Source organism: Canis aureus, chromosome 29 (genome assembly GCF_053574225.1).
Source record: "Canis aureus isolate CA01 chromosome 29, VMU_Caureus_v.1.0, whole genome shotgun sequence".
In the NCBI taxonomy this organism is placed as follows: domain Eukaryota; kingdom Metazoa; phylum Chordata; class Mammalia; order Carnivora; family Canidae; genus Canis; species Canis aureus.
The window spans coordinates 22,691,106-22,717,049 of NC_135639.1; the positions used below are offsets into that span (position 1 = coordinate 22,691,106).

The 25,944-nt window shown below is 41.4% G+C and overlaps 1 protein-coding gene across 6 annotated transcripts in view; it reads left to right on the forward strand.

Moving 5' to 3' along the window:
• SORCS1 (sortilin related VPS10 domain containing receptor 1) overlaps nucleotides 1-21,194 on the forward strand; it is a 508,497-nt gene extending 487,303 nt beyond the window's left edge. The window contains exons 25-27 of one of the 6 annotated variants that reach the window (XM_077877711.1): nucleotides 6,271-6,376; nucleotides 6,499-6,659; nucleotides 8,464-11,807. In XM_077877711.1, coding sequence (XP_077733837.1) covers nucleotides 6,271-6,376; nucleotides 6,499-6,659; nucleotides 8,464-8,528 — 332 coding nt within the window. In that variant the 3' untranslated portion in view covers nucleotides 8,529-11,807. Of the gene's footprint in view, nucleotides 1-6,270; nucleotides 6,377-6,498; nucleotides 6,660-8,194; nucleotides 11,808-21,013 lie in introns of those variants that run through there. The other 5 variants (XM_077877717.1, XM_077877712.1, XM_077877715.1 and 2 more) reach the window with 5 other exon arrangements.
• The last annotated feature ends 4,750 nt before the right edge of the window (nucleotides 21,195-25,944 follow it).

Consider the following 25,944-nt stretch of genomic DNA (forward strand, 5'->3'; position numbering starts at 1 on the left):
CAGTGGCTTGACAGGGAGCATTTATTTATTGCTGTTGAGTCTATGGATTAATTCGATGGTCCTGGTTTTATCTGTGCTCACTATGTGTCTACAGTCAGCTATTGGTCATTAGGTAGGGAGTTCTCCTGGTCTTAGCTGGGCTGCCCCAGGTGATGGGCGGCTGTTGGCTCTACACTGCTCTAGAACAAGATTGATTAGGAGAAAGTTCTCCTACACATGGTATGTCATACTTTATCAGGCTACTCTGGACATGTTCATACATGATAATGATAGGATTCCAAGAGAGAGAGAGAGCAAAAGTGCAGAAGCCTCGCTTACAATCAGCACACCCTCATTCCCATTTCATTCCATGGCCACAGGATATCATAATACTAGCCCAGATTCAAGGGATGAGGAAACAGATTTCACCTCTTGGTGCAAAAAACCTTCAAAATCAAATTGCAGAAGGTTTGGACATAGAGAAGTGTAGAAAATTGACCCAGCAATGTGATCACTTTCCACACTCTCTTGGGGGAGACTTCACATGCTTTTAGGTAGTCTCACAGGCTCTCCTGAAGTCATAACCAGATTAAGCGACTGTTAATAATCAAGGGGTATGTTTTTATTTGTTCATTTTGTGTTAGTGACCCCGAGAACATAAAGGTCAGGCATACCCTAAAAATAAGGACTGGTTGCTTTATGAATAATAGTAGGTGGGACCTAACATGTAGTACTTTCAAACTAGTATGCATAACAATGACATTTGTAGTGTGTTACATATACAGATTTCTGGTATTGATTCTCAGATAGATATTCTTTTTCTTAACTGAAGCCTAAGAGACTGCATTTTCACACATTCTCCAGGTAATTCTGAATCAGGTAGTCTGTAAACTTATAATTTGAGAAACACTACAAAGTAAACAGGATTTCTTGTTGACTTTCAACCCTAGAAAACTAAAATGCATCTTTCTCTTCCTGTCAATTACAATTAAGTTTGGTATTCGAGGTGCCCATAGTTGTCATTACTTGACCAAGTGACCTAAACTCTATGACTGGATGTTCTTGAAGACTCATCTTCAGTTTAAAACCAGCAGCAATGCTTCACTGGTCATTACAGCCTTCTCTGGAATCCTCACACTGGCCGTTAGGCCTCCAGGATCATGGTTTCATCCCAAAAGGGTATGACAGGCCTTAAGACTGTCATGATTAGGGGATCCCTGGGTGGCTCAGCGGTTTGGCACCTGCCTTTGGCCCAGGGCATGATCCTGGAGTCCTGGAATCGAGTCCCATGTTGGGCTCCTGGCATGGAGCCTGCTTCTCCCTCCTCCTGTGTCTCTGCCCCCCCCCCCTCTCTCTCTGTCTCTCTCTCTCTCATAAATAAATAAATAAATCTTTAAAAAAAAAAAGACTGTCATGATTGGGTTTGGATTTGAACTGACAGAAAGGCCTGTTGGCCAAGAAAGAATGCTTTGTAAATGAAAACCTTTTGTTCTTTCTGTTTTCTAAATAAACTTTGTGCCATTCCCATATCACTTTAATTTCTGAAAAAGAGATTTCAGACCACATGGATTGTGATATTCAAGGCATGTTACTAAAGCCCAGCGTAGTTCTGCCTTGGAGGCAGGAGAGCCAAAAAGAAAATCAAGATTTGGAAAACTTGCTTTTGTAAATTCTTGACCACACTAACTTTTGGATTAGAAATGTAGAAATAGATTAAAAATGTAGTTCAGGGTTTCAGAGTCAGAATGCAGGTAGAAGTTCTCCAAGAAAGTCCCTTTGATAGAATGAGAGTGAATACAAAGAACTATAGGGTTTTTTAGCATGGTTTCACCAGCTAATGCCACCACATTATTGATGCTACAACTTGGAAATAAACTCAACAAAAGGGAGGGCTGCAGCAAAGGGGAAAGTGGTACCCCAGGTAAAGCTTTTCCTCAAGCGTGTTGTGTGTCACCTTGGTCTGCAAAGGGGCTGTGGCCATATGAGTTTCAGAAACACTGTGGTATAGAGTTCAATGAGTTTCTTTCCTGCAGGACTACTGTGAACTTTTTTTTTAAGGTATATTTATTTATTTTAGAGGCAGGGGTGGTGGGCAAAGGGAACGCGAGAGAGAATCCCAAGTAGACTCCACATCCAGTACAGAGCCTAACATGGGGCTCGATCCCACAACCCTGAGATCATGGCAAGAGTCAGGCACTGAACTGACTGAGTCACCCAAGTGCCCCCTAGGACAGCTGTGAACTTTTAATTACTGATGAGGATTGCAAATCCTCAGGAATGCTGTATATACCACTTTCCAAAATTATTTAACCATAGGACTCTCACCATCTTTTGGGACTAACAATGATATGACAGTGTTACAAATACTGAGTATGTACTATGTGCTGGACACTATGCCAAGTGCTATAAAAATTCCATCTTGTTTTATTCTCACAACTTTCTAAAACTAGCACTTAGTTTTATCTCCATTATGCAGATGATGGAACTGAGGTTCTATTTAAGTCACTTAAGCCCACAAGTGGCAGACTCAGAATCTGATTCCAAAATGAGACCATATCAATTTCTTCACCCCAGACATGACGTTTTGAGATTGCTGCTGTGCACACAGGCTGTGAGCATTTATTTAGCACTCTACTATATCTTTCAGTCACTTTTCACAGGAAGACTATTGTCATTTCTGTAGCAGTGCTGCTGTTATAATCACCCTAGGTCCTCATGAATAGAACATAATTCATTGCATTTCTAAGTTCTCCCAGGATTTCAGAAACTGTGTGTGCCAGGGCCCAGACTTAGAAATGTGAAGTTAGTGGTGCCTGGGTGGCTTGGTCAGTAAACTATCTCACTCTTGACTTCAGCTGCAGGATCTCGGGGTTGTAAGGATCGATCCCCACATCCAGCTCCGTGCTGGGTGTGGAACCTGTTTAAGATTCTCTCTCTCCACCCCTTCCCCACTCCATCTCTTAAAAAAAAAAAAAAAAGGAAATGTGGAGTGACCTACAGTACTGATATGCCCATGCTTTATTTACTCTGTGTGTGGATGATGGCAAATAAACTGCTCAGCACTTTCCTTAACGCTTCTACCTTGTTTAGGCTGCAACTGGAGAGGGATTAATTTATGCTAATTCCACACAACAAGCTAAAGCCCATTTATCACAAGTTTCCATTCCTCAGCAGAATACACACAAACTCACCTAAACGTCGAGCACACTAAGATAATGCAGCTGCTGTTGTGTGCGGCAGTAATAGGCCCGCTTATATTCAGGTGCAGGTGAGCAAGCAGCACCGCAGAACACGGGGCAGTGGCGTCGGGCCTGCCCCTGCTCTGCCGGCTGCTGCTTGCCCGCCTGCCTGCCTCTGAGGCTACGTGAGGGGGGTGCAGCCGCCTTAGAACTCAGAATACAGAAGCTCATTTTCCCGAAATACTATGCTAATTACTTACCAGTGCTAATGTTCCTTGTTTTTGGATGATGTTTTAAGTAGGAATGATTTAAAATTGAATGACAGAAGCTTGTGATATGGAGAAAGAGGATGAAGGGAAGAAAAGGGAAAGAGTGTGTGTGTGTGTGTGTGTGTGTGTGTGTGTGTGTGTGTGTGTTTGCTTTTTCTGGTAGCAAGGGCCTGGCCAAAGCAATTTCCTCTCTTTACTTTTCCATTTATTTCAAATGCCAACCCTTTCAAGCAGGCTTAGTATCCCTCCTGGTTACTCCATAGCACTGCTCTCTGCTTATTCTGAAAGAACATGCAGCTAGGAATTAGAAGTTTAGCTTAATAGGGGATCCCTGGGTGGCGCAGCTGTTTGGCTGCCTTTGGCCCAGGGCGCGATCCTGGAGACCCGGGATCGAATCCCACATCGGGCTCCCGGTGCATAGAGCCTGCTTCTGTCTCTGCCTCTCTCTCTTTCTCTGTGACTATCATTAAAAAAAAAAAAAAAAAAAAAAAAGGTTTAGCTTAATAAAGCTAACCTGCCTCCAACCATCCTAAACAGAGAGGCCCCTCCCTGAACCCACATATGTTCCCCATCAAGCTAAGGGTTTGCCTCAGAAGATTACTTATAAAATATCTTCCCATTTTTATTTCCTTGTGTGTGATAACAGTATTGTGATAATGTCAAGAGAAAGACCTTATCTTTTGCAGTTAGGGATGGAATTACATGATGGCTAAGATTTGCTTCAGAATAATCCAACCGTTGAGGTTGTGGGGACTGGATGGGGATAAAAATAGAATAATATTGTCTGTGGTCGATGTTTGTTGCAGCCAGGTTCTGGGTACATTTCTCCCTGCACACGGAGCATGCATGTGTATACACATATGCTTATGTACGTACACACATCACCTACGCATAGGAGTGTATGCTTTAGGATTCTAATTAGTCCTTTTAAGACTTGATGATATTTTAACTTGGGTCACTTAATTTGCTTCTCACACTATAGTTTGAGCCCTAATTCCCTGTCTCAGAAATATATTCTTAAATTTCTAGTATCTTCACTGAAATTAGCTCTGTGTGGGTGTGTATTTGTGATAGGACTCAGGTTCAGGTCTTAGTTCTTCCATTTCCTACTTCTGAGTGCTCTGGAAGGACATAAACCAGTGAGAGCCTCCCTGTTCTTATCTGTTCAGTGGAGGTCACAGCCCTTGCCTTCCATTTGTGGAAGTCGATTGCAATAATATCTATGAAAAACCGATGGTGTCCCTTTCTCCAGTGACATCCTACCCATTGTGGTGTGAGTTCTGAAGTATTTCTGGACTCCTTTGCTGATGGTGCCATATTTGCCTAAGTAAATAAAAGACACTTCTGTTTTCTCATTTTGACCTAGAAGCACATGTGCCTTGGGTGTCTGCCTGCGGCCTCCTCACACACAGACTCACTCACCCACGAGCCCTGCACAGCATAAGCTCTGCTTGACTTAGGAGAGAGAGAGAATCAAGGGGTTGCATAATTTTCCTGCTTCTTAAAAGTTCAGTATACTAAAACAACTAAACCTGTTTTCTGAGAAAGAGGGCTTGACCTCATTCCCACCAAAACTATTTGGTATCTGGATCATGCTCTCCAGTTGCACTGATTGGAGCCTCGAGTCTTTTTGGAGTCCATCAGTATACAGGCACCTCTTCTTGAACTTTTGTACCCAGGTGACCAGAGCATTGCCTTCTTGGTTCTCAATAGAAAAAAAAAAAAACAACAGAAAATGGTGCTTGGAGGTCACCTATATTTCTAAACATCAGACTTTACTTAAATGGTGGAAGGTCAAGTTCAGCATCCAGGCCTTCTAATTGTACATGTGGCTTGTCTTTTATGCTTGAGCTATGCTGTTTTTGCAAAATGTCAGTTTTTGAGAGGGTGGAAATTAATTGCAAACAGAGTCTTTAAAGCACAACAGATTTGACTCTAAGACTAGGGAGGATTTGCAGGTGGAAAGAGAAGCTCCCGAGAGCTACGATCTAAGGGTAAACTCAGGGAGAGAGAATCTTTAATGGATGCAAAGACATCTGTTTGGTCCAAGAGGAGAACTTAGGGCATCTGAGAGGCTGGCACTTCCTGGCATGGCTGTCAGGGCTTTGGAAAGTTGTAGAGACAATATTGGACTGCACACCCCTCTGCCTGCACCACCATGGCTGCGCTTGTGAAATACTCACTGAGCCATCAGTTTCCTGCGTGCAGAAAAGATAAGCGTGCTCCATTACTCTCCAGGTCTTTGTCTCACATGACAGGTGTAAGGACAGGAGTGAGAGCAGATAATTCATAAAAATCTTCCTGTTGGTTTTTCTGGTGATGCGCGTTGCTTAGTGTGAGAAAAGCTTACATTCCAGTACAGGAAAATGTGATAATTATAGTCTCATCAATATTGATTAGAAGGAATAGCAGCAGCAATAGTAATAAAAGCTAATACTTATGAAAGACTTAATGTGTGTCCCACGTTGTTAGCAGTGCTTTACGTACATGAACTCACCTGGTTCTCACGCAAACCCGATGAGATCCGTGCTGTTATTCTCTCACCACATAAGCCCATTGAGGTGAAATAACTTGCCTGGAAGCACAGGGCCAGGATGCTGTAGAGCAGGCCTGGCTCCAGGGTCTTTGCTTCTGGTGAATAGGCCAGCTGGAGCGTTCTGGGGGCTCGGACAGGTTCAAATGCACCCCCAAGTCTGCCGGGTGACCCGCATCAGTGTGTGTAGGCCCCGCTTTCCTGGTGCTTTCCTGGGACTCACGATGCCTCTGCATGAAGAGTGTGAGCATCTTACAGGGTCAGGCATGCCCGCATCTCTGCCCATGACCGTGCCTGTGTTCTCCCCTAGCCCCACTGGTGGACCTCACTCCGACCCACAGTGGATCTGCCATGCTGATGCTGCTCTCAGTGGTGTTTGTGGGGCTGGCCGTGTTCGTCATCTACAAGTTTAAAAGGTATGCGGGCCCCCAGCCACATCTCCCCTCGCCCTTCCCTCTCCCTGACAGGTTCAGAAGCATGTGCTGCCGTGATGTACAGCTCCCGTGCATAGCAATGATGCTGTCTGTTAATGTTTTAGGAAGATCCCGGGGATTAATGTTTATGCCCAGATGCAGAATGAGAAAGAACGAGAGATGGTCAGTCGGGTCATTCACCCTGAAAGCAGGGCCCATATCCCTCAGACTGAACTAAGGAGGCCTGGCCAACTGATAGATGAGAAGGTGGAATCACAGCTCATAGGTAAATGATTCCTAGTAGCCATCAGCTGTTCAGCCTGGGTAGTCTGCGGCTGACTCTATCTAACCCCTTTCTGGCTTCACGTAACCACTTTCTCCTGCTCTAACATTCCTGAGACAAACAGCTAAGATGTCTCTCCCCCTGCTTCCTGCCATTGGAATAAGGAGGGGGAAAAAAAGCCTTCTTGCTCCTATGTAGTGTTTTGTTTTTCTCTCTCTCGTGACTTTATTCCTCCTTTTGCAAAAACTCTTGCTCTAAAATACGGAGCTTCAGAATGTTCATGGGCAAAGAGCAGAGCATTTGCTCTAACAATGTACAAGAAGGACAGGCCTCAGAGGCTGGCTCTGGGGATCTGGAGGGCCAGGCAGGGTAGGGAAGGACAGGATAGGACAGAGCAGCCTGGGCCCGAGACAACTCTTTTGGAGGGCAAATTGCTCTAGAATACTTGTAGAGAAGTGACATCATGAGACAGAATAGAGGAGGGCCAAGCTGATCACCCTGGGATTTTTTTTTTTTTAATAGCTGGAATCTAAAAACTACACCACCACCCCCCAGGAAATATGAAACCTGAGAATTTTGAGGACAAGAGGTATAAAATTTGCAGAACATCCCGGGAGAGAGGTTTCCTAAGGGAGACCACTGGAAGAGTTAGACTGTGAGAGAGCAGATGGGGAGATTTCTTCCTCCTGTTTGCCTACCCCTATCCTGAAGTCTTACAGTGGACTTACCATATATCACTAGAGCGAGCTCTCTCTCTCTCTGCCTATGAAGTAAGCTGGGAACCCAACAGCTAGGTCTAGAGTCTCAGGTGTAATTGCTAAGTCTACTATCTATGGCAGAGAAAATTTTCCAGGAAAGTAGACAAAGCTATGAAGCCACCACTGTGATCCATGGCTGCCCTTGTTTCCTCCTGTCTGTTGGTGCCAGGACTTGAAGCTGTCATCTTGCCACCTCAAGTCCTGCATTGCTGACCAAGATGGATAAATCCTTAGATAACCATCCGTGCCTCGCTCTAATATCTGAATACCAAATAATGTCTAGAAGGCCACTACCTAAGATTTTTAATCTGTTACTTAGAAGGGGAAATGAGCGCCTAAATGGAAACATGACCCTCTCTTTCAATGGCTGTGGAAGAGTACTGTGGCGGCACTGGGCGAAATTTCAGTGCAGGCTTGTATCGGAGGTAATAATAGCAGCTGGAGCCACATCTGGGGTCCAGTGTTCACAGCGTGCTTGCTTTTATTTGGGGAGACAGGGTGATAAATGTGTAATTGCTCTAGGTTCAAAAGAAAAGGCTTCTCTGTCTTCAAGTCCAGAGAAGCGTTTACCCTATTTACTTCTAAAGCTTCTAAGTGCATTTTTGTGGGTCATTTGGTTTTCAATCCCATTTCCACGGGGTATGAAGCACAGTGCTGTTGACTTTATGAGAGTAGCAATCCCTCCCACACCAGGAGCATCCCGCAGCACATTGCACAGTCTCTGACACCTTTCCATTGTCAGTGTCATTAAATGAGTAAGTGTTACACGTTTTCTCTTAGGAGAGTAGCTTTACCCTCCCCTCCCTCCCCTTCTACTCAACCTGGTGACTCATCTCTCCGATTGCAAAGAGCAAGACACGCCACTCCACCTTCAACGCCAAAGCGGGGATCTGCTGGGGCACAATTTGCAATTTAAGGAAAACCCCCAAAGGCTACAGGCGACCTGCTGATCAGGAAAGAATTTCGCTCTTGTCAAGTGCACCATCCTTCATGACCACTAACTTTATGTTTTTTTCTTTCCTTTGTTGTTCTGTTTCCTATTTTGCCAGGAAGTATTTCCATAGTTGCTGAGAATCAAAGCACAAAAGAAATCCCTACCTATGTAAATGTTTGAATGGAGGACGCCAGTAAAAACAAAAACAAACAAAAATAAAATAAAAACAATCAAAAATCCAAACAAACAGACAAACAAACACTCACTGCATCGGGACTTTTTAATTCTTCAGACACAGACAACAAGGGTTTTTAGCTTTAAGCCTGTGCATGTGGACAATACCTTGAGAACATGCTGGAGGGGCAGTGTACAGGTGCTCTATTTTAATGGAAAAAAACACTCCCCTCCCCCTTTCCTCTTCTCTCTCTTTTTTCTGATCGGTCGTGTTTGTAGAAAATTCATAACATATAGAGGCCAAGGAAATCTGCATGTGTTTTTGGAAATATTCTTGGCTCTAGATTTAACAGCTATTTTAGCACTAGAGGCTGATGGGGGGGAGTAGCCGCCCCAGCCCCTTTCATAAGACACAAAGACATGCACAGGAGTGTGAAACCCTGAGCTGTTTCTCTGTCCCACTTTCCTCATTGCCAATTTCTTTTCTAAGTTTTCTCTGGTAGCTCTGGCGGCCAGCAGTGGCCACAAGGCTGCTTGCGTGTTGCATTCTGTGTGGCCACAGGGAAGAAGGAGCCAGGTGAAGTTCCATGTACGCAGGCAGAGTAGGGAAGGCAGGCAGGAGGGGCAAACATGTCAGACGTGGACCTCTGTTTCCTGTTCACCCCTTTCTGTCACCAAGGCTTCCCCTGGTAGCTTTTATACTCCCATCCCAACTTAACATAGAAAATAGAATCCCAGTGCCCCAGCGTCTGGCCTCCCCATTTGTTTGCTACCCAGGTGTGGTCATGATTCTGTTGATGTCTCTGTACCTCTTCCTTCCAAACTCCAAGTTGTCTTTCAACTCCTCCTCCTTTTTCTTCCCAAACATGTTACTGAATTCTAGACATTAACCTTGGTGTTCCCTAAATACTGGCCTAGCCTCTGCCAGACTTGCCCGCCGCCCCCCGATCACTCACAACTTTATGATCTGTCAGCATGCCCGCTTTCCTGCACACTGACCAGGCTGCATCCTGCCCTGCAGGGTTCGGCTCCATGTTTCCTTTGTCTTCTCCTATAGAACCTGCCTCTTCCAAATAGCCTTGCCTTGTCCCACCTGGAAACATGCAAAGTGTGTGAAAGAGTTTGATGTATGCAAAGCAATTCAAACCTGGCCATGTACACTGGGAAAGAAAGCATACAGATGAATGGTGGTATTCTCACACCTTAACAAAAATCTCATGTGCAGATTCCAGAATATGCTTGTGAGAAATGTTTCAAACATGTTACTATGTGGCAGGGCAATTTCCTTCTGTAATGGTTGCTATTACCCAGTATTTGTTCTCTCACAGTACAGTAAAAATATTTGTAAAATAAAACTGATTTTAACCAGAAGAAGAAGCAGGTTAATGGATTTAATATTTAAGAGTGTCAAAAAATATGAGAGTATATGGAAGTCTTATCTTACATTAGGATAAGATTTTGATTATGTAGGATGATCCCAGACGTTTCACAGGTGTGCTCTCTGATCTCTGAGTATCATAGTATTGGCAAAGGAAAAATTAGTAAGCTTCAAAGGGAGGAGGTAGATGTCTAAACAAAGCAGATTGGCTCAGAGTATAAACAATCCCCATTTGCCCAGGGCAATAATCAAAGAAGGCCCAGAGAAAGAAGGAAACAAAAGTCTGTTGAGAAGTCCTTGGAGGATTATGAATGGGGCAAAGCCCACTCTAAAATATAGGAGGAAGCGGTTTTGAAAACCATTCACAGAGAGCAGCCTCCTTCTGGGCCATGTTTCCAAGCCAATCACAGTCTATGACAGGGTCCTGGTGATAATGGGGGTGTCCCAAAGATCCTGACGATCCCTGCCCTTATGTAGCTCAGGCAGGGGAAGAGTAGCAAAGCTGCAGTCAGAAGTTAATCAAACGGAAGTTTTTGTGGCTGAGGATGCCCAGTATGAATCTGGGAAATGGATTATGCCTGAGGCAGCCATCTGTTTGTAGAACTCAATTGATCCCCAACCTGCCAGGCTTCCTATCCCATAGGAAACATCCTCATCGATCCGCTTCAGTTGGAGCCTTCCAAGTTTAATCTGGAAGACAAAATGTTTGGAAACCAAGAGGCTCACTCAAAACAGCACAGGGAGTCCTCAGAGTTGCAATTCAATTAATTTTAATTGGAAAATTATGAAAAAGGGAATAACCCTCTTAATCTCGCACAGTGCCTTGCCTAGAATAGGTATTAAGAAAATTACTTGTGGAAGGAATAAATGGAAGAATACATGAGAAAACATGAGAAAAAATGGGTATATAAATCCTAATTAAAAATAGAGGTAGACATGAGATGCCTGGCATTTTGGAACATGATTACAGATGGCCAGCTCTTTATTCAGCATCTCCAGCATCCTCATGTGCCTCTCATCAAAGCTCCCTCCCACCTGTAGGAGATGAGCAAGGCAAGGTACTGCTCAGAGGGGACCTCATTGTTCTTATGATCTAGCTCTGTGATTCTCAAAGTGTGGTACCTGGACCCAGCAGAATCAGCATCGCCTCAGACTTATTAGAAAATGCAAATTTGGGGTTCCCTTACTGCAGACCTACTGAATCAGAAACTCCAGGGCGTAGGGCCCAGCAGTCTTTTTTCACCAGATCTTCAGTTTATTGTGATATACACAGAAGTTTGGGAACTGCTGCACTCTGCCACTCCAGCTCAGTCCCAAAGAGAAGGTAGTAATGAGAGCCTACAAATGGGAGGGACCCAAGTGCCTACTGACTCACTAACAGCAGGTGCAAACAATACAATGAGGAGTGTGGTGGGCTTCTGGCCAGAGGAGTGGCGGGGGAGGGATGGATGTGGATTCAGGGCAAGCTAAAAATCTGATATTAAAACATTTTCCGAAAATCCCAGAAGGCAAATCGTGCGTGCTCTACCTTGAACTACCCAACCAACATTTTCTCCTTTGCCTTATTCCTAATTGGATTCACTGTCCAAAATGCAGAGGTTTGCTTTGCTTTTTTTTTCAGAAGTTCCAAACAGCAACTTTGAGAGCAATGGGGTGTTTGGCAGCTGTTCTGTGTTTTCCAGGATTCCAACTGAGCATTGAAATCCCTCATTTGCCAACTTATTTTTATAGGAAGCCAATTTAAAAAAAAAAAAGAGAGAAAGTTTTCTTATAGTATTGGAACTACTTCTAATTTTAAAATGACTTTTTTGATGTATTTTTTTGTTAAATACTATGTAGTGTAATGTATACTTGCTCTTGTTTATTGCTTTTACAATCATATTTATTAAACAGATAATGTCTCTAAAGTCTTGGCCTCCAGGAGTTTATTTTATCTCAAACCAAACCATGACAGGCAGTCTTCATACAGAACTGATACAACTGTAGGATTTTTTAAAGGCTAATTGTGTGAGAATGTAGTAAATAGCAGTCTCGAAGGTTTATTTTTGTTTGCTTGCTTGTTTGGTTTTTGGTTTTGTTAACAAAGGATATATTCTACTACCTGAATTCTACCTGCATTTTAGTTGACTACATAATGTCTGTTGCTTTATTAAATTACTTTATTCTACTTTAAAAACCACCCCAAATGGGTTACTTTGGAATGAGTAACATGCTTATTATGTTTAGCTCAAAATTAGAAATTATTAATATGTGATCAACCCATTCAAATTTGTTTAGAATCTTATAGTTACAGAAGGAGCAAACTTGCATGTGATGTAATGAACCAAAACTGGAGGAGAGGTAAAGGCTCCGGTGACATCATCAAAAAGGCTTTGCCCCTGAAATTAGAGTGGAGTTCTCCTTCCAGCTATGCCAGCTGTGTGACCTTGAGCAAAGCACTTTCCCATACAACAAAGAGGTGGACTGCATCCAAAGTCCTCTAGCCTTGTGGCTTGCCTACGTAGGTGGCATCCCTTCTTGGGCAACATTTCGCCCTGATATTTTTGTAGAAAGAGAACCTTCCTTAGCCTTCCAAAGACCCACCAGGCTCAGGATGGTTTTGCCTCAACAACATGGTCTCCGCATGTCTGAGAATCCCTGCTTTTAGGTAGCCTTGAACTTCTCCTTTCCTGTGGGCTAAACCTTCCTCCTGGGCCCTCATTCTTTTCCAGACAAGAGCCTGTGTGGTACTTCCCCATCAGGAATTTATCTCCTATTTCACCGAGATTGTAGGCAGTCACACAAAAATCATCCCTGGAGATCTCAGAGGAGATTTAATTAATACAGGGAATTTTTTTGCTTGAGTAACTGAAGAGCCAAGATGCCAAATCAAAGCAAGTGAGGCAACACCAAAATGAGCCTCAGTAGGGGGGAGCCTGTGCCTTCCCTGGGCTAGAAGGACACAGATACTCTCAGAGCCCAGGACCAGGAGCATCAGCTTGACACTGAAATCATGGAGGACATGGCTGGTACTTTCTGGAACCACAGAGAAGTCACAGCTACAGTCTCCTGTGTGCTGCCCAAGCAAAGGAGATAGAGAGAGGGAGCTTATTCTTCCCCTTGCTCTGGCCCTCCCACCTTCAGCCAAAGCTTCCCACCGGCCAAACCCATCTACAAGACAGTGGGCACTGGACTCTGGGAAATAAATATAGGTTCCAGAAATACAAAGCATAGCAGGGAGGAGTGGGGAATGGCTTGAGAGGACACAGGCAGGTGACTGGCATGGCCCCTCTTTAAGGTTCAGCCCACATCAAATCCAAAGTCTCCCCCCAGTCCAAAGGCAATTCATTAAACAGTAGTTAAATAGTATTTCCTTTTGAACAATATGTATTTCAAATGGGAATCTGTTTACGTGGGCCCCTTTATACACCTTTCTCACCGAATTCTACATTCATGTAGCAAAGGATGTTTATTTTATTTTTCATTTTACTCCTTCAGCCTCTAGCACTGGACATTGCCATTAGGGGGCACTAGATAAATGTTTGCTGAAACTCATTTTCAGCTTTGTGTCAGGAGCAAGTCTCTAAGTTGCCTTTGGCCCAACTCCCCTTACCCAGCCAGCACGTCTAATTACATGTTCAGTTGGTGTTTGTCAAGAGCCAACAACATCCTTGCCCTTCCTCTCTCTTACTACTCAAGCTGCTGAATTCAGGGGCCTATTCTTAGATATTAACTTAAGTGAAATAATGGTAGTTTAGAAAAAGAAGAAAAACTGGTTAGAAAACAGTATGATAAACAAAGGCCTAAGTTTGGCTTCTGAATCATTATGTGTTTACTTATTTCTTAGAAGTTAATAGTGTGAAAATGCATGTAAGCCTGACACTTTCATAACAGGGAAAATCCCAAAATAATTCTGGATGGACCTATACAAGGAAATAAGCATTACAGTTTTCATGTTAAACACCAGAAAAGGAATCTTTGGTTGACAAAATACAAACATGTGTTAATCCCCATGTGTTTGCAGACTTCTTTAGGTGGTGATAATACAACTATAAACAAGGCAGATAAGCTGTCTGCCCTTGTGAGTGTATATTCTAGTAGGAATAATAAACAGGTAACATGTAATGTAACATATACAATGTTATCATACATTAAGATAATTTTGATAAGTAAAAATCAAAGAAAACACAGCAGAGAGCAGAGTGACTAAGGATGGGGCCAGGAGAGGGGGAGTTGGTCCCCAGCTTCTTGGAGATCTGAAAGCTGAAAAAAAGCCAGCCATTCGGAGACATACATTGTCCCAACTTGTTCCGTGTCCATCTTAGATCAACCTCAAAGAAAACAAACAGTTTTGGACCTCTCAGCACAGCAATTGGAAATGCTTCTGAGTTTAGGGAAAATTAGCTTTCACAATGGTCCTGTACAGGCATTTCTCCAAGGAATTGTATATATGATTAGTTTTGTTATGTGGTATGCATGCTCCTAAAAACTGACCTCACAGTGCAGAATAGCACAATAAAAACACAAGGCTTAGGAAAAGAAATGGGACCAAGACACAACATACAATATACACAAACTTTCTTATGTGTTAACTTCACATGTAATGTGTCACATATGTAATGCGTCATACTAAGACACATTAAAAAAAGATACAAACCTGTCTTAGCTCATTCTGCTATTATAATACGAGAGACAGTGTGGCTTCAAAATAACAGGCATTTATTTCTCATGGTTATGGAGGCTTGGAAGTCTGAGAACAAGGACTTGTTTTCCATCTCATACACAGAATTTCTTCCCTGGGTCCTCACAGGGTAGAAAGAGTAAGGGAGCTCTCTGGCATCTTTTCTGTAAAGGCTATAATCACCCCCCCAAAGGCCCCACCCCCGAATACTTTCACTCTGGGCATGAAATTTTGGACATAAGAGTTTGGGAGGAGACACAAACATTTAGACTATAGCAAAATGAAACAAAAATGGTAACACATTTCCATGGTGTAAAATGCTTACAAAATACACAGATAAAACACCTCGAAAAAGACCCAGTGTTGGTTTATGAAAGTGGGCATTAGAGTGCTTATAGCATTGTAAAGTGAGTTATTGTGGCATGGGTTATTGTGAAGTGAGTTATTATAAAGAAGGAGAGTTACCTGAAATCCAAAAGAAAGCAGTAGCACCAAATGGATGGTATGGACTGGAACACGTGAGGCAAATGGAGGTAGCTGGTAGATGTTAGAAGGGTATGTGTGTGTGGTTACGTAGCTGAATCCAGCAGAGTCCAGTTTCGTCTGATTAAGGTTTCTTATTGGCAGAATCACACATACACACAAATTTTACATTATCTTCAAATTCTCTATCAATCCCATTAAAATAAATGTCCATCTTCAGAAGTTTTGTCACATGCCTAAGAGTAATTCAGATGTTAGTTTAAAAGTAATTTGGATATACTGATAGAAGGAAGAGTCTAACTTGACCTCGGAGGGAAAAAAAGAATAGAGCACCGATCCTCATTATCATCACACCAGCCTGAGTATTTTTGCTGTGAGGCCAGCAGCCTGACCACTTACACAGACCTCAGAGCATTACTTAGCTTCTATGTACTATAGCTACTTGTGTTTAGAAATGTCTTTGGCTCAAAGAATGTTAAATTGTGGTCAAAACTTTGTTAGAATAGTATGAAAAAGACATTTACATAAATGTTCTATGAAGAATGAAACAGGGAAAATGTTGAAATATTTAAAAATAAACTATCTAGATCATAAAAACACTTTATGGGCAATCCTGAGTAAGATATTTCAATGTATGCACATACAGACAGCATCATGAAATTTCCCTGCCAATGGAAGCATGAATACAGCTTGCAGGTAGAGAAAAAGGATGCAGTAAACAGTATTTATAAACTAATTAGTGATAAATTTATATATGTCCATATAATAAAATAGAATGCTTCCACTAAAACTATTTTTCTAAAGAATACTTAATGGCATGAGAACATTTTCCTGCGATATTAGAAGCATGCAGAATTTAAGACTTTACATAGTATAAAAGCAATTTATACAGAAAATATAGAGGGACAGGCTGAGAGATTCAAATATAGTAACATTGATTCCTTTTTTAAAAAGATTTGTTTAGGGATCCCTGGGTGGCGCAGCGGTTTGGCGCCTGCCTTTGGCCCAGGGCGCAATCCTGGAGACCTGGGATGGAATCCCACATCGGCCTCCTGGTGCATGGAGCCTGCTTCTCCCTCTGCCTATGTCTCTGCCTCTCTCTCTCTGTGACTATCATAAATAAATAAAAATTTAAAAAAAAGATTTGTTTATTTTAGAGAGAGAGAGAATATGAGTGAGTATGAGTGAGAGGGGCAGGGGGGAAGGAGAGACAATCTCAAGTAGACTCTGTGCTGAGCTCAGAGCCCAACACAGGGATTGATCTTACCACCCTGAGGTCATGACCTGAACTAAGACCAAGAGTGGTACACTTAACCAATTGTGCCACTCAGACACCCCAACACTGCTTATTTCTAATGCATAAAATTCTAGGTTCTGAAAATTCTGTTCCTTTTTGCATATTTTCTAAATTTTTCTAAAATGACCATATATTAGTTGTAAGGTTGAAAAAGTTTTATTTTAGCCAAAAATTACAAGAAATATACTGTGAAGTTAATCTATATTATATTTGCTTATTTTATTATGCAACTACTTATTATGAATAATATATTTAACCTACTATGTAGTTTAAATAGTAGAAAAGTTCAAGATTGTTCAATTAAATTCCTTTAATAAATTAAAAATAGTTTCTATACATAAAAAGACAAATTTTATCCCATTTTTCAATTTAAGTTCATATTGAGATGAAAACGTTATTTTGCTACTCTCATACTCGCAATTTAATCCATGAAATTTCAAAGTTTAAAATCTTTAAGCTCTGTAAGTTACCAGGCATGTGTATATAGGTATTACATACATACATATACATTTACATGATTAACAAAAGTTTAAAGTATAAATACAATGTAAATATACATACATATTTACATATATGTACATACCTGTGGAAATGAACCTCCACCATAGACATACACAATAATGAAGTAACAGTAATGAATTACAGGCCATACACGTACAGAAACATGTCCTATTAGTGAGTCTAGACCTGTTGGTTAGGTTGCATATTGAGTATTGCAAGCCAGCGCTCTCTGAAGAATATTTCGCACTCCTACATATTCATGGTCAGTACGCTAACTATTTGGAGGAGGGTATGTGTAAACAGAAGAGTTACTTCTAGAGGAAAAAAAAATGTGGACGCTTCTGGAGGATACCCTGAGTTAATTTCTGTAGTATTGTTAATTGTTCAACCAGCAGGTATTCACTCTCCCCACCATCTTCTGGCCACAAGAAGATGCCAACCCTACCTCCTAATAGCACCAGCATGTAATATATAATGCTACACACAGGCGCGTGCGCGCACACACACACACATGCATGCACATGACAAATGGCTGGGACTGGCTTAACCACATGCTCACTAAATAACTAGGCAGGATGTTCTCATTGTCCAGGCCAGAACACAAAGGCCACACTGACAGCCAGAGGTAGAAGCAAACCAAATTCATAGTGTAAAGTCTAGGTCCAAGCACTGGTGTGAATATATTTGAACACTAAGCCCAAAGAGCCAAAGGCTATCATGGCTTTAATTCCTAAGCCAAGAGTTCAGCGTTACATAAAAGATGTGAATGAAGCAAAAGCATAGAACGAGGAAGTTGTGAGTGAAAAACATATTAACGACAATAACAAAGCAGCTAGCCTTTTGTAACATTATTAATATGTCATTGTCTCATTTAATCCACACAAGTTCCCAAAGTAAGAATGGGTTTCTTCTTTTACATTTGGTGAAAAGAGGGCTCAGAGAAGTAACATGACTCACTCATGATCACAGGGTAGCAGATCTGTATGACATCAAAAAGTTCACTTTTCCTTCTGTGCTGTGCTTCCTACAAGATGAGCAATATTTTAAACTCATCGCTGTGGTTAGTAGGTGGCTGGGTAATTGGTGGTGTGGGCTGACCCAAAGGGTGGGTGGAGACTCAAAGACCAGACAGGCCTGGGGCTTGGACAGCTTAGAAATGCTCCTGGATCTCCTCTAAATCAAAGCCTCTCATGCGCTGGACTAAAGAAAAGAAAGCTGCTCGATAGGAGGACTGTTTTCTGAATCCTGCAGTGTGCCGCATTTCAGATGGCTCAAAACAAAGACACAGTCATCCTCAGTGACATGCCTGGCCAAACTGCTGTCTGGAAAAATGCCCAGAAAAGATTCAGTTCTTCCTTCTAGCTCTGCAGAGCTTTCCCCCTGGTTGGGATTGGATAGATGTCCCTGGGGATTTATGGAATTAAATCTCTGGGCATCTAGGGAGGGAGGGTGGACATAAACTGGTAAAATGCATCTCTCTCGCACATTTGCATTTGGTTTTGGGAGGGAGGTAAATTGCTGGACTAGCAAGAATGACGAAAAAACATGAGATTTTTCCCCCCAAAAAAATAATCTGGAAATGCTCCCAGGATCTAGAAGGGTGGGGAACTATTACCGGTTTCTGTTTTTAATTATGGCAGAGAAACAAATCCGTTCTTGGTCTGCCCAGTATATCATTCCTAATTTTTAGATGTATTTACAAATGTGTTACATGCATTATTTCTTCTTTTTAGCCTCTTAATTTCATGCATTATATACAAGTGTGTTGGGGCTATGGGACAGGTGGATACGGCAATTTTGTGTGTGTGTAACAAGGGGACAATAAGGCAAAAAAGGAGAAGAGAATAAGTTGGTGGTTGATGTGTGGTACATCTGCTATGTTATAAGGAATAAATGATTTAAAACCTGCAGATGCTTTAAGGTAGTAAGTTCATTTAATAATGCAGAAATCTGTGTCTGGAAAGTTTAAGGTGCATGTCCAAGGTCATCTAGCTGGTAAAATAATAAAGTCTGAATTTTAACCCAGGACTCCTAAAGGACATACCCACTCCTCCTTCCACTTTACCCACTCTTCCCTCTCAGTCCTTCTACAGGTAAGCCACAAACAGGAGATGGTTTAAAATGAGAAATTGTACCTTTACTCAGTTCCCTGCGCCACGTGTGGTTGTGGGAAAGAGTTTACACCGGAAGAGTTACCATTCTTTCGACAGCACACATCAAATCTCATCTCAGCCTCTGCTGCTGAGTTACACAAATGAAGACTTATTCCTTTGACCTTACTTGATGTGGTACACAGGGAAGATAGGCCGTCTAAGCTCTCCCAGAGGAAAGAAGTGATATTTGCTACTAACTTTGGCAAACAAGTGGATATAGAGGAAGTGTTTTCCAAATACCAACACTAAGATATCTGAAACCCAGGAGCTCATACATCACCCAGAGTACACCATAGAAACAGACATGGCTTAGCTCATTGGAGTGTAGACTATTTACTGTGATCCTCATGCCTCTGCAACCTCACTGCAGGGCATGACCTTTCCCCATGGAGTAAGAGGTTTCTTGTAATAACTCACAATGAAGCCTTGTGCTCTATTATGTATGAGCATATTTGAGGAAGCAGGGTTTTGTTTTTGTGTTTTAACTGATGAGAATCCAGTATTACTACAAATAGGAAAAAAAAAAAAAAAACTACTTGGTTGGGGATGTCCTACTGAGTCAGCATGAGATATAGGTGGGAAGGACAAAGACAGCAAGACTGGAAAGGACACTGACCCAGCTGAATGGCTGTTACTTGAATGTAGTACCCATAGAGGCATAAAAATCTTAGGTTGTGTTAGGCATAATCCCATAGGTGAAACATGTCCTTGAAGATTCTGGTCAGTGATTATCCTAGAAGCCAAGCTGGTGGCTATGATCCCAGTGGCCTCTGCGTGTCCTCATCCATCAGTATAGGTCTATTATGAATAAAACTCTACTGAAGCACCCGTGTTTGGGAGGTGGGTGAGGTCTGACCCTGAAAGACAAGATGACAGGAACAAATCAGAGCATCTAGGTTCCATTTCAAGTGGGCTGTTAGCAGGACAGAGCAGGGTCTGGAATCTAAGCAAAATGCTGAGGCAAAGGCCAAATACCTAGGCCTGAGCCATGTGGTAGAGACAAGAGACTAGTGGGGATTCAGTAAAAACAAGCATTAAGAGCTAATCCCAGGCACATGGGAACCAGAGCTAAGAGCATCACAATTTCTCCTGGACTAAAGAAGTGAGCTGGAGACTTCTACTATATTCTTCAACCCTGATAGTCTTGGTTCTGAGATAAAATGGATTCCACTTTCTCCAAACCCTCTGGGAATGGATTCTCTGGTTATGTCTGAATCTCTTTGACAATCTCCCAGAAAGTGACATGAAGAAAGAACCAAGCAAATGAGAGTAACTGCTCATCTGTTAGTAGGCCCAGATAGATTTTGTCTGCACTTCCTTTTCCCCCCTGTTCTCCGTACCATTTGTCTCTCTTTGCCATCAGCACTGATCTGGGGCCTACCTCTGTGTAGTTTTAGAGGGTAACAAATAAAGCCAGTAAACATGTCACCAACTCACCTTCGACTCTTTTTCAGGGAAAGCTTTTTAGTGAACAAGCACTTTTGTTTACTCTGTATATGCAGATGCACTCTTTTTGGTACAATGTGTGATAGGCAGTTTTTAGGAACAAAACAAAAGCAACACCAGGATAGTTTATTAACCATATCATCATGCCCATTCTGTGTAATTTCAGAGACCTTTCAAATGGGACCACCATCCATCCACTCATGGGAAGCAGAGGCAGAAAACTCAGCCTGAATCCAAAATTCTCAGCACTCAGAGGATATCTCTATTAAGAGTCATGTCTGCCACAACTGCTTTGCTAGAATCATAGGTTTAGAATTCTAGAACTAGAAGGGAAGTTAAAAAATAATTCTCTAAGTATTTCTTGAGCACTGATTAAGTGCTATGTATCATGTTAGACTATCAAGTTGGCCAATCACCTCATTTGATAGAGATCCAGCTGTTTTCTCATGGACACATAGCAAGCTATCAACAGAGCAAAGACTCCTGCATCCAGATAAAACCCTCTTTCTGATATCACATTGCTAGTCTCTGTTCCTTTCTCTGTGATACCTTCTTCCACCCTCATTTGTATAGAACACAACCAAGATCCTTGGAGTGAAGAGAAGAGGATCCAGGAGAGGTGAGAAAAGTGACTGCCCTCAAACCCAGGCTTTGAGGATGGGGCATGGCCCCCAATCCGTGAAAAATAGAGCATTTGTGTACCCATTCATTTCTTCAACAAACAATCTAACTACTGAACCACAAGACAGTCTCTGAGGTATGTAGCTTCCAAAGCAGCAGCCTTGTTATCAACCAGCAATTTTTTAAAAAGCAATTCTAACCTTTGCTTGCATCTTTCAAGGACCATTATTGGGGAAATGATTCATAACCCTAACAACAATTTTCAAAAGCATTTTGACATGTCCCAATTTTCTCCTTCTCCTGATTATTTTGGCATCTCTTGCAGCAAAACCCAAGCTCCTGGTAACTCTTTTTGTATTCTCCATTCTGGCTTGTACCAACCACCCAGGACTCTTGATTGTGGATGTCAACTCAGACTGCTTAAACCCTGCTTCTGGCCAGACTCTCCCTATTCACTTGATTCTGCTTTCCAAATGATCTCTTTAACACATGGATGAAAAGAAGGGAGGGAACATTTATGCTTCCATAAATCTTGCCTGAGAATGATATGTATTAATAGGAGGAAGTAGATCCAGTATGATTTGGCAATATGTCAAACATGAGAAACAAGAAATAAAAAGGAGTTAAACAGTAATGCCAGATTTGGAGTTTGGAGAATAATGATGCTATTTGCAAAAGAGGATCTTGGCAAAGATACTGATTTCAGATTTAGATACATTGCATGCAAGAGGCAGTAAGGACCCTCTGACAGCTATGGTGAGCAGTTCCAGCAGATAGTATAAGGAAATTGAAACATAAGAAGTAGACAAAAATATAAAATCTTAGACACCTGGGGCTTTTTAGTGCCGAGGAAAAAATTCTAAGTACATCATTACTTAGTTCTGGAAGGTGTCTCTATGAACAAAGATATATAGTCATAATGATGATCTACATCAGAAAGATGCATTTGTATTATTCAGAGTCTCTTTATGGAGGAAGGGGATGGCAAGTATAGTGTATTTTCGAAAAACCCATTGACAATAATTTAAAAAATATTTTGGCATTTACAATGATATAGTTTAGTTATTTTAAAATGAAAACTAATAAAACCTCACATATGTAAAACTCCTGATGCTCCAAAGTTGCCACATAAATAAACTAAGTGGAGTGTGAACCTACTATATTTCAATTATTCTAAAGAAACCTACAAATCTGGAGGTTTGAGTTATGGATTATCTTTTGGTGAAGACTGTTCATCTTTATTTTTTTCAGTTCAGGTGTAACCCATTTTCACGAGGGCCAGCTACTTAAAAATTGCAGTCGTAATGCTGGTAAATAGGATTACTAAACTGGATTTCTGTCGATGTGCTTGGAGTCCCTAATATCAGAGCATCAATTCACAAGTTACTAATGGATTTTCCTGCCTCTAAATTCAGTGTACTGGTATCAATGTGAATTTAGAGTTAATCTGGATTTATGTACTGGATCTTCCTCTTAAATGACTGTGGCATAGGCAAGTGATTCATTTCTTTCCTTGCCCTTCCTCTACTCTCATTTCTTTTTTCTCTTTAAATCCAATTGTACAAAATAAGGTATACAACAACTTCAAATGAGTCATGTATGGTTTAAAAATATAATCTATGGAAAATATTTAGTGCACAGTCTGGTATATAGTAAGAACTCAATAAATGCTGGCCAGGAAATCTAGTAATAGCAGTACTGGTAGCAATACAATGTGCCAAATGTTCCTTTACCTGATTATTTCAGGTCATGGATGATAAGCATGGCGTTAGTGCAGTATTGTCATATATTAATCAGAGTTCTCCAGAGAACCAATGGGATATGTATGTAAAGAGATTTTAAATTGGCTCATGCAGTTGTTGGGGCTGGCAAGTCTGATATTTGCAAGACATACCAGCAGGCTAGAAATTCTGGTGAGTTGATGTTACAGTCTTGATTCATCAGGCAATCTGGAGGCACAATTTCTTTCTCCTCTGGGGAGCTCAGTCTTTTCTCTTACTGCTTTCAACTGTTTGGATGAGGCCCACTGACATTATGAAGAATAATCTGCTTTACTCAAAGTCTACTGATTTCATTGTTAATCATGACTAAAAAATAACTTTCACAGTGCAATTAGAACTGTCTTTGACCAAATAATTGGACACCAGAGCCAAATTGACACATAAAATTAATTTCATCACATGTCATCAGTGTAACTCCCTGGACTCTGAACTGGTATGACAATTGGGTAAACTCTTGTTTGTCCCTTTGATTCTCCTTTCTTTTTGGTCTTCTTGGCAAGCCACTTGACCCTCAGTTGTCTGAAGGAAACTTTCTAGGAATTATCTTCATATAGGAAAGTTGCCCCTTTCTAGGAATTATCTTCATATAGGAAAGTTGTTCATTGTGTAAGAAATATAACACAAATACGTAACCGGCTTGAAGAACCAAATATAACCTTTCTTTTTCCTCTTCCAGATATAAAATTAGCAGAGTCTGATACTTCAGGGGGTGAGAAGGATTGACAAGGCATGGCCCGCCTTAAAGGTATAGCTGGATGGCTGGCTCACCTGACAACTCTGTTCTCATGAGAGAATTGAGTAAAAATAGGCCTTAATTTATTCATATGAGTAAATCAAGATGGCTCAAGGGGCAGTGCACATCAGGACTGGAGATATCCCCTCTACGAACCCAAAGATACCAAGCAGGAGAAGTAAAAAACATCAGCCCTTGCAACAGCAGCTGCTCATCCACAAGGATTGAACTCCTGTTGTATCGTTTTCACTAAAATTTAAAAATACTAACTGGCTTTTCTTTTTCCAGAAGCACATTTTCCACAGGTGAAAGCATGAAGAATGGCACTTAAACAAGAGAGAAGGAAAAGGCAGAGAATAAAGATTTACAAATTGAAAGCAAGAACAAGATAAAAGAGCAGGGGAGAAAGAGAGGGAGTAGGGAGAAATGTTTCTAGGCAGATGGTACATGCAATAATCATCATCAACTCCAGGAAGTCATTGCTCCATATATGGGGAGAAGCTTCCAGAAGGGTGGAGGGGAGACTCACCACTTTTATATTGTTTCTCAAACCTCCAGGCAGGGTGAAGGTGTCTGGGAGACCCTCTGAGAAGGAGAGAGAGTGTGTTGGATATTTTGTTTTTTATGAAACTAAGATGCTGAACTGAATTTAATTATAAGTCTAAGTAGAAGAGCTATAGAATTAGAAATTGGCTATTGAAGAAAACAAAAGCTAGGCATTCCTACTGTCAAACGGGGAATAGAGTAATTCTCTAATATTTGGGAGGTTGGAACAAAGTGTCATGATCAAGTAGGAGTCAAGGCAATGGATATTTAGACAGGGTACTCCAAAAAGTAGCAGCTCCTGAGAGATCAACCCAAGCCATAGGCAATAAAGGGTAAGAGCAGCGAAAGAGGACAGAGTCACACTCCTGACCAAGTAAAACAGAATAATTCCAGTGTCTTCAACTGCAAAAGGACAGATAGCCTGAAGTACATTCTAGTCCTCATCTTCCTTCAAAGTTCTATCCTTCTGCTATACTTAAGCATTAATATCTGGATTTCCTCAATGAGGAAGCTTTAAAAAGATGGTGAAGCTAAAAGTCTCTGTAATTATCCTAACAAAGCCATTACATCCCTCTGTAGGAATAGGAATGGGATAGGAAATGCAGAGCCTATTATACAGAGAGGATGATCTTCCAGATATGCTGAAATATGGACTCCAGTAGTGAGTTTTCTGGGATATACAGCTTAAAGGTTGAATTGGTGATATATTGTAGAAGTCTTTGAATACCAGACAAAAAAGACAGGACTTGTGTCTAGTAGAAAGTTCATGTCTAAAGCCTTTGGAAATTTTCAACAATAATATGGCATAGTCAGAATTCTACTTTTAAGCATGCAGTAAATTCCAAAGTTTGCTTTGGAATAGAGTGATAGAAAGTCTCTTAGGTATCTACTGCTGCATAAGACATTACCCCCAAATTTACCAGTTTAAAATGACAAACATTTATTGTCTCACAATCTTCAAGGGGCAAGAATCCAGGAATAGTTAGTGAGGCAGTAATGAGGTAGCAATCAGGCGCTTGGCCAGGACTTGAGTGGGCTGGAGGATACAGAAATCTTTAGATTCTCATCACATGGAATTCTCTACAAGGCTTCCTAAATGACTTCTCTGTATGACATAGAGGCTGACTTTAGCATCCTTTAGCATGGATGATCCAGGATAAAATGAGTGAGGAGGAAGCCTGGAACTTCTAATGAGTGGTCCCCAAAGTCTCATACTACTCCTTTTGCTCTAGTCCATTCATTAGAAGTAGGTCACTGTGTCCAGCCTATACTCAAGGGGAGTATAATTAGGTTCCATCTCTTGAAGAGAAAGAGAGTAATTTAAGGACCCAAATTAAAACCAATATAAGTAGTTGAGCATCAGAATGACCAAAGATTTTCTACTTTATACCTGGTGTCTCCCATCCCAACAGGTGTCTGGGACAGGAAAACAAATCAGAAAGCCAGTGCAGTAGTGAAAGGGACCAAACAAGCAGATCTTAGCTAACACAATGTGGCAGTAAGAGAAATGTTAGAGGCAACACATGCAAGATACATTTTGAAGAAAGATTTCAGGAAAGCATGCAATAAATTATATAAGCAGGAAGGAAGAAAGACATTCAATTTATTAATTTATAAATTACATGTGATCATCAGATATTGTAAACTGGACTGGTCTGATGATGATGTTGTTGGATAAATAAAAAAGTCTAAGAATGAGCAGAAGAAAGATGGGGAGATAGTGTGTTTGTTTTTGGAAAGGCTGAGTGTGCATTATCAGCAGGTCGTCCATGTGCAAACATCAACAAGTTGTTGAAATATCGGGAACTAATCAGTGAGCCTGA